General features: G+C 58.7%; 1 protein-coding gene across 1 annotated transcript; it reads right to left on the bottom strand.

Annotated features, from left to right (window-relative positions):
• Nucleotides 1-230: 230 nt before the first annotated feature.
• Nucleotides 231-6,235, bottom strand: KIAA2013 (KIAA2013 ortholog). Its single transcript, XM_025477213.3, has 3 exons — nt 5,188-6,235; nt 2,218-3,071; nt 231-911 (listed from the first exon to the last, which is right to left on the bottom strand). The coding sequence occupies exons 1-3, from the start codon at nt 6,218-6,220 to the stop codon at nt 894-896; spliced, it is 1,905 nt and encodes a 634-aa protein (XP_025332998.1). The 5' UTR covers nt 6,221-6,235; the 3' UTR covers nt 231-893.
• Between the last annotated feature and the right edge of the window lie 2,526 nt (nt 6,236-8,761).

The following is an 8,761-nucleotide window of genomic DNA, read 5'->3' as shown; positions in this document are numbered from 1 at the left end:
CTCAACCTGCCCGCAGGGCCCGGCGAGCCCGTGAACCCCCCCGCCCGCCCCCAGGGAGCAGAGAGGCAGTAGCCTCTGTCTTCGGTGGAGGAGGGTCAGGCGTGGGGAAGCGGTCCCTCACCACAGCAGAGCCAGGTGGCTGGCTCTTCTGCTCCAGGCACTGCCCAGAAGCCTGGTGAGGGAGGAAGATCCGCTGTCTCCGGGTTTCAACCACACACAAACCGGTCATGGAAGTTTGAAAGAGATTTATTTAAAAACAGAACAAAAAAGCTTTGGTATTTCAAAACCCAACAATCATCAATCACTAGAAAGTTAAATACCGCCCCCGGAAGCCCAGAAGTACAAAAGCACAGATCTCCACAGGCTCATGATAAGAAAGAGACAATGTGGGAACCCGGGGATGACCCGAGACCCGCGCCCTCCACCCAGGCAGGGCGGCGAAGGCCCCAAGTCACCTCCACGGTTCAGTCTAAAGTGGATGCGAAAGCCATCCGGCAAAACCTCAACAACAATAAATTAAAAACTCAGTCGAGAAAGAACACATTAAATTAGGAATAGAACACAATTTTTCCTAGACAAATCTCTTCAAAAGTGGGTCTATTTCCTGGGACAGAAGAAAGAAGGGAAGGGAAGCAGAAGGAGTGAGTTCAATTTCAAGTATTTTCCATCTAGGTTCATTTTATTGAGTCGAAAGCTTTACAAAAAGTCCACTGGCCCTCCCCTCCCGCTCCCCGATGCCGACTCCTAAACATCCACACGCGCTCTGCGTCACTGGTGTCCCCGACAAGGCACAAAAGGGTGGGTGCTTTCAAAGGATCCCTTGTTCGTGCAGCAGGACTTTCAGTGCTGGGTGTCTTGTGCAGACGGGGCTGAAAGCGGGACCGTTGGTGCGCTCAGACACTGGGATCCTCCTGTTCAAATAACAAAACAAGCTGTTATTCTTCACGACCTCGTGGAAGCCACAGCACTGTCAAGGGAAGCAGGTGACGGAGCTGACCTGGGGGCACCCTGCCCAGGCTCTGACCCGGCTCCTGGCCTGGGATGTGCTACAGCGCCGCGGGGTCAGCAGCCTGGACACCTCCACACCTGCCGCAGGGTCACTGAGCCCTGCCCTGCGGTGGCCCAGCTCGGCAGGGGGAAACTGAGGGACACGGGTAGCACCCCAAAATGAGGGGCTGGGCTTGTCCTCGGAACTCGGCAGGGAACCAGGGCAGATGGGCAGATGCTAGAGGAAGAGCAGAGGAGCCCCCCCGAGCCGCGGGGAGAAGCAGCCTGCCTACTTCACAGGGGCCGTTGGACCCACGCGATGCAAATTTAGCACCTGCTCTTACAGCCTGGGAAGATTTCTTGCTCATCTGACTTTCCGTTTGTTCCTCCAGCTCGGAGCTCAGACCTGCTGCCCACCCTCCTCCCACGGCTCTGGGCTCACTGCCCCCGGCCAGAAGCCCGAAGGCACGCAGCTCTCGGCGGAGGTGACGAGGCGCTTCTCCCGAGTGGGCCCAGGCCCCTTAGCCGCGGAGCGCACAGACCGAACGCTGACACACCGCTCCTCGCAGCAGCCCGACAAGAGGAGAGGGCAGCAAGGGCAGCAAGGGCAGCAAGGGCAGCAAGCCAGCTGCCTCTGAAGGACTCTCGCCCGTGACTGCCAGTAACAGGCCCCCTTCTGTTCCCTCTCCCAGGCAATCCTGGTAGTGAGCAAGCAGGGAGGGCTGATGGCAGGGCGGGCCAGGCGGGCTCCCCAGGCTGAGCCTGATGCCCAGGACGCATTCCGGTGACAGTCCCACAGTGACCATGCTCAAAGTCATGGCTTCCTGGGGACAAACATGCATCAGGAAACAATATGTGCTCACAAGATGACCCCCTGCACTGGCCCACAGCGAGGGGCAGTGAACCGGCCCTCCCGGGTGAGGACAGGGGTCCCCCTTGCAGCTTCCGTAGAGGCTCAGGTCAGCCTAGGGGTCTTGTGCAATTATTTGTAAAGGCTGAGGTTTACTGGGGCAGGGAGGGCACTGCCCACGCCCCTGGAAGGCCAGCACTCAGCTGCCCACACCTGATTCCTGCCACTGTCCCCTCCTCTGGTCTCCTCCGAGGAGTCACGCTCTGACATCCTCTCTAAACACACTCACACCTCTCTGCGCTGCGGGCGGAGGGTTCTGGCTGAGAGGGGCACCCTCCCCCGCACGGGCCTGGGGCTCTGAACACATTGGGGCTTTATACCTTACTCCTGAAGAGGGGCTTGGCCCCAGGCCCACAGTACTCGTTGTAGATGAGCTTGAAGAGGAAGAGGTGGAAGAGGGTGATGAGGGAGGCCACGCTGAACCAGAAGAGGAAGGGCAGCCCAGGGTCCTGCTGGGCCATATGCTCATCGTGGGCCAAGATGGCCTTGAGGTGCAGCGTGTGGCGCAGGTCCTGCAGGTGCGTGAGGTCGGTGGAGATGTAGAGCAGCGGCGTGATGGGCTGCGTCACCATGACCGGGAAGGTGTGGCCCTGGGGCACCGAGGTCAGCTCCACGGGCTCCTCCAGGCAGCCCGCCTCACAGGCGTAGATCTTGACGGGCTGGCCGCGCGACTCCACGGACACGTGCAGGTATGGCTTGCCCTCGGGGTCCGCGAGCACGGCCAGGTTGATGTGATCATTCTTGTAGCGGATGCCGTGCAAGGCGTAGCTGTTGTGCAGCACGTCAGGGTCGGCCTGGAACTGGAGGTGGTTCTCGGTGAACTGCAGTCCCCCGAAGCTGAGCACCATGCCCTGCAGGATGCCTGGGGCGCCGACCCTCACCAGCCCCTTGCAGCCGCGCTTCTGCAGGGTCAGCTTCCACAGGTCGGAGAGCTGCAGGATCTGCGGGACGGAGGCCAGCCGGCCGGGCCAGAGGTTCTCGGCGTGCATGGTGGCGTGGCCACTGAAGCAGTGGTCTTCGTAGTTCAGCGTCGACTCCATCTGGTCGCGCTCCCTGTGGCTCAGGCTGGGGCTGAGCAGTGGGGCTGGCGAGCAGGAGAGCATGTAGTACAGCGTCAGGTTCACGGTCAGGCCTGACGGCGTGTGGGCGTCCGTGATCTTCTTCATTTCCACACCTGTTAACGCCACAAAGGTTGCACGTTAGGGGGGAACGGCGTGGCCAGGGGGCTGAGGTCACGACATGAAGAGCTCCCTGAGTCGGGGAGAAAGTCCTTCTGCCCGGCGCCCTCGCACGGCCAACCGGACCCTCTGAGCCTGAGGCCCCTGTGGGCAGCACCCGGGCCCTCTCGGCCGGCCCCCTGCTAGCATCTCGTCTCCAGGCCTTGGAGCTTCAGGTAACATCTGAACACTTGATCTCCCGAATCTGCACGAATCCTAGACGCCAACAGCTAACCGCCCGTTTGCTGTCTCCCCCAGGACGCGCGACAGGCATTCTGAACCTGACGTGGTTTGAATTCTTGCAGGCCCGAACCAACCCCCCCCTCAGATGATCTCCAGACACCTGCTCAAGCCCTCCCCGCAGTCAGGCGTCACCGTCAAGTGCTCACGCCCCACAGCCAGTCCACCCACAGTCCTGCCGGCGCCACCTCCGAAAGTACCAGATGCCATCCATCCACTTTCGTCTCTGCGGCCACAGCTCTGGTCCCCCCTCCCCCGCTTTCACCTGGACTCCCACAAAACCCTATCTGGTCGCCGGGCCCCACTTTGGTCCCCTTCTAGTCTACACTCCGCACAGAGCAGCCAGGGGGATCGTCTAAAAATGTACGTGCGGGAGCGTCTCTGCTCTGCCTTCCACCTCACATAGAGTCAGATGCACCATCTTCACCAAGGCCTGCAAGACCCTTCAGCATCGGGCTGTCAGCACCCGTCCCTCGTTTGCAGCCTGCCAGCCACACCGGCCTCAACCAAACGTGCTCCTGCCTTAAGGCCGCCGACCTGCTGGCTCCCTCCGGATCATTACTTGGCCGGTTTCTTGCTCTTTAGGTCTTGGCTAAGTGCCTCCTCCTCGGAGAGGCCTCCCTGACCCCTGCAGCTAAACAGAGGCCCCACCCCACTCTTCCCCCCACCCCTCACGCTCAAACGCATACTTCTCACTTTAAATGACTTTTTATTCTAAAAAGTTATCTTGCGGATTCATCCAGATTTTCACTTTTCTAGTATCGTCTTCCTCCCATCCAGAACTTAAGCAAGCACCATGAGAACAGGAGCTCGGCTCTATTCACTCCTGCATCCCTCGTACGGGGAGGACAGTCCCTGGCAAGACCCAACCTATACACGCGCTGAGCGACTTAGACACACTCTGAGCAACTACACATAAGGATGTAGACAACAAGCACCCCGGAAACCGAAATCTCTCATCTAGAATAGAATTTCCTCTACTTCGATGGCCAACGGGGGAAACAAGCTGTCACTCGACCTGTCCATTCCAACCTGCTGAAGAAAAGGTTCCATTCCCTCTCAGTAAAAAGGCACAACCACACTAGCCAGGGCTCCCTTCAGTCAGTGCCCGGGGCACGTGACTCTTGATCTCGGGGTTGTGACTTCAAGTCCCACGTTGGGCACAGAGGTCACTTAAAAAAAAAAAAAAAAAAAGGAAAGAAAGAAAGAAAAAAAACCCCTGCCTGTCACCAGCCAGACTGGGGTAACTGAGGAACGGATGTGGGGATGCCCAGGCCTCTCTCTACCTGTTGATTTATCCTTTAAAAACCGACTCCGAGGGACACCTGGGAGGCTCAGTGGTACGGCCTCTGCCTTTGGCTGAGGGCGTGACCCCAGGGTCCCGGGATCGAGTCCCGCATCGGGCTCCCCGGAAGAGCCCTGCATCTCCCTCTGCCTGTGTCTCTCGTGAATAAATAAATAAACTTAAAAATAATAATTAAAGCTGACCCCGAAAACCACCCTCCAAATCGGGCCTCATCTACAAGAACAAACCAGTAAGACCTGTCTTTTACTGTCGCCCTTTCATTAGAATCTCGCAAGAGCCCTGAGCTCAGTGCTACCGTAGTTATCGAACACAGGCCCGTGGAGGTCAGTTAAGTGGCCCAAGGTCACACAGATGCTGAGTGGTGGAGCAGAGAGTCAGCCCCCGGGGTCAGTGGGCAAGCCCCCGTGCAGCACCCCTCTGCTCCCGTTCAGTGTCACCTCTGCAGACTTTAGTGGGGCATCTCCGGGAGGGACCGTGTGCCCTGGTGTACGGTGTGGACTGTGGACCGATAACTGGCCAGGCCTCACCTGGGCTGAAGAGCTGAGCCCAGAGGCGCTGGTGGTCCTGAAGCAGCTCGGCCGCTGGCATCTCCAAGAGCTCCAGCATTTCCTTTCGTGCCAAATCCTGGAGCACCTTGAGCTCCTTGGCTGCTTTGCTTTTGAGCACCTGGGGGTTAATGGGGCCTGAAACATGCACCACCCACAGCACTGTCTCGTCCAGCTGCGTCTTGGGCGCCACTTGGAGCCGGTTCACCAGCTTCTTGGCGGCCACCACCACCAGGTGCACCAGCCCCGTGGGAAAAGGCGGGGAGCGGCCCGAGTAGAGGAGGAACTGATGGTCTCCCACCTTCTCCAGCGTACTGGTGAAGGCTCTGGGGGCCGGGCCGACAGTGGGCCCCACCGTCTGCAGCGCGGCCACGCGCTCGGTGGGATTGTTGAGCTGGATCCGCTGCAGGTAGACGTGGGGTCGGCCCCGGTGCGCCAGGAAGTCCTCCTGCAGCAGCACGCAGTCGCGGCCGGGCCCCGGCGCCAGGCCGGAGGCCGAGGCGGGCCCGGGCGCGGCGGCCGCGGGGCCGGGGCCCGAGGGCCCGAGCTGCAGGCACCGCACCCGGCGCAGCAGCCCTTCCCGCAGCAGCAGCACCGCCTCGCCGGCCTCGGGGAGCGCGCCGAGCGGGCGCAGCTGCACGAAGGGCACGAAGTCCGGCGCCACGGCGGGCGCCCGCTCCCCGGGCGTCACCCACAGCCGGTTGGCGGCCGCGTCCAGCGCCAGGAAGCCGTTGGCCACCAGGGCGGGCACGCCGGGGCCCAGCGGCACCGCCTCGCCGCGCTCCCGCAGGCCGCGCCAGCCGCGGGTGGCCGCCTCCAGGCAGGCGGAGGGCTCGGCGGCGCCCGGCTCGCCGCGGGGCCAGGGCGGCAGGTGCAGGCCGCCCGCCGCCCGCCGCGCCCCGGAGCCCGCGAGCCACAGGAGCAGCAGCGAGAGGCCGAGCAGGCCGAGCAGGCGGCGGGCCCAGCTGCTCGACAGCAGCCCCGGCAGCCCCTTCAGCCGCTGCTGCAGCCACATCGGGCCGCCGAGCGCGGCGCGGGGGCGGCCGCCGGGCCCGCCGCCCAGCCCCCCGGCCCGGCCCGGCCGCCCGCGCCTCGCTCCTCGGCCCCCCCCGCCGCCGCCGCCGCCGCCGCCGCCGCAGCAGCCAGCGCGGCTTCCTCCTCCTCCTCCTCCGCCTCCTCCGCCTCTTCGGCTGCCGCCGGCCGTCAAACGACGCCGGCCGTCAAGCGCCGCCCGGTCTTTTGCGACGCTCGGTCGCGGAGGGGGCGGGGCCGGGGGCGGGGCCGAGGGCGGGGGGCGGAGACGCGGCGGGGACCGCCCATCCCGGCTGCTGGGACGACGTCCCACGGAGGGATGGGGGATGGGGGGATGGGGGGCGTGGACGCGGCCCACGCACTTGTCAAGAAAAACCCAGAGCCAGCCAAGCCGAACACGTGTGGGGGCCCCCGTTTGCTACTGATGGTTAAAAAAAAAAAAAAAAAGGAAACTTTTTTTTTTTTTTAATATTTTATTTATTTATTCATGAGAGACACAGACTGAGAGAGAGAGGCAGAGACACAGGCAGAGGGAGAAGCAGGCTCCATGCCTGGAGCCTGATGTGGGACTTGATCCCGGGACTCCAGGATCACACCCTGGACCAAAGGCAGGCGCCAAACCGCTAAGCCACCCAGGGATCCCCGGAAACTTTTTTTCTGTTAAAATGACTATCCTCCCTGCAGAAAGACTTAGTATAGAGAAGGAAGGAAGAAAGGAAGGAAGGAAGGAAGGAAGGAAGGAAGGAAGGAAGGAAGGAAGGAAGGAAGGAAGGAAGGAAGAAAGAAAGAAAGAAGGAAGGGAGGAAGGAAAAAAAGAAAGAAACCACTGTAAACCAGATCTTTTTTTTTTTTTAAGATTTTAGTTATTTAGTCATAGAGACAGAGAGGCAGAGGCACAGGGAGAAGCAGGCATCATACAGAGAGCCTGATGTGGGACTCCATCCAGGGCCTCCAGGATCATGCCCTGGACTGCAGGCGGCGCTAAAGCACTGAGCCACTGGGGCTACCCTCTTTTTTTTTTTTTTTTTTTAAGATTTTATTTAGGGGTCCCTTGGTGGTGCAGCGGTTTGGCGCCTGCCTTTGGCCCAGGGCGCGATCCTGGACACCCAGGATCAGATCCCACGTCAGGGTCCCGGTGCATGGAGTCTGCCTCTGTCTCTCCCTGCGTCTCTACCTCTCTCTCTCTGTGTGACTATCATAAGTAAATTTTAAAAAGATGAAAGTGTTAAGATTTTATTTAGGGCAGCCCGGGTGGCTCAGCGGTTTAGCGCCGCTGCTTTCAGCCCAGGGCCTGATCCCGGAGTCTCAGGATCGAGTCCCACGTCGAGCTTCCTGCATGGAACCTGCTTATCTCTCTGCCTGTGTCTCTGCTTTTCTCTCTCTCTCTGTGTCTCATAAGTAAGATTTTATTTATTCATTCATGAGAGACACACAGAGAGAGAAAGGCAGAGACACAGGCAGAGGAAGAAGAAGGCTCCTTGCAGGAAGCCCAATGTGGGACTCGATCCTGGGACTCTGGGATCATGCCCTGAGCTAAAGGCAGACACTCAACCGCTGAGCCACCCAGGCATCCCAAAACCAGATTTTCTATGAAATATTTTGTTGACAAGTCTTCCAGACTCGGTCTGCCCGCATGTACAAGCATATGGAGACATGAATCGCACCCAGGACTCTGTCCATTTCTCTGTCACACCAAGTCGCTGTCTTGATGTCTCCCCGAGTTTTAATCTCTTGAATGCCATAAGACATGAAAGTCTCATTATTTGAAAATGCCTTTAAATTGTGAGCTATTGATGCAAAGAGCAATTGTGCTCTGTTTCTGGGGGAAAAATTCAGTACCAGCACAGGGGCAGACAATGGGACGATTGTTTCCACGTTGGTTTCAGGACATTCCAAAGCCAGACAGTGCTTCCCAGTTGTTGCAAATTAAACGGTCATTTGAGGTGGCTGACTTCCTGCAGGCCGTGGGCAGACACGGGTATGTTTGCCAAGTTGGAGTGCCGGCGCCCTGTGAGAAAGTGCCTTGTCCAGGTGATCTTATGGTATGCTGACCTTTTTTTTTTCAAGGTTATTATCAAAGCATAAACGCAGTTTTTTTTATAGTTTATTATTTTTATAGTAATCTCTACACCCAACATGGGGCTTAAACTCACTACGCCAGAGAACAAGAGTTTCACACTCTTATGACAGAGCCAGCCAGGCACCCCATAAACATTCTTAATTCCCATCTGGAGTTCACAAACCCCACAGAATACGTATCCATGGCCTACTGTGAGAAAAGCTCCATCCAACCCCCTTGGGAAGGCAGGAGCCCTTGGGGTGGCACAGTGACATGAGAACAAAAGACTGGACCATGCTTGATTCTAATGTGAAATGGGGATGATGAGAGAATCTGCCTCTCAGTTTTCGAGGAATAGATAAGTTAATCCAGGCAAGGAATGCAAGGTGCAGGACCCACAGTGAATGTTCAGTAAACGTAAACCCACATAATTCTACTCGCTCCTACAAATAACGGTGTAATAGA

This window comes from Canis lupus, chromosome 2 (assembly GCF_003254725.2).
Source record: "Canis lupus dingo isolate Sandy chromosome 2, ASM325472v2, whole genome shotgun sequence".
NCBI lineage: Eukaryota > Metazoa > Chordata > Mammalia > Carnivora > Canidae > Canis > Canis lupus.
Note: the sequence above shows the minus strand (reverse complement) of the source record. Positions and strands in the feature narration are given on the sequence as shown.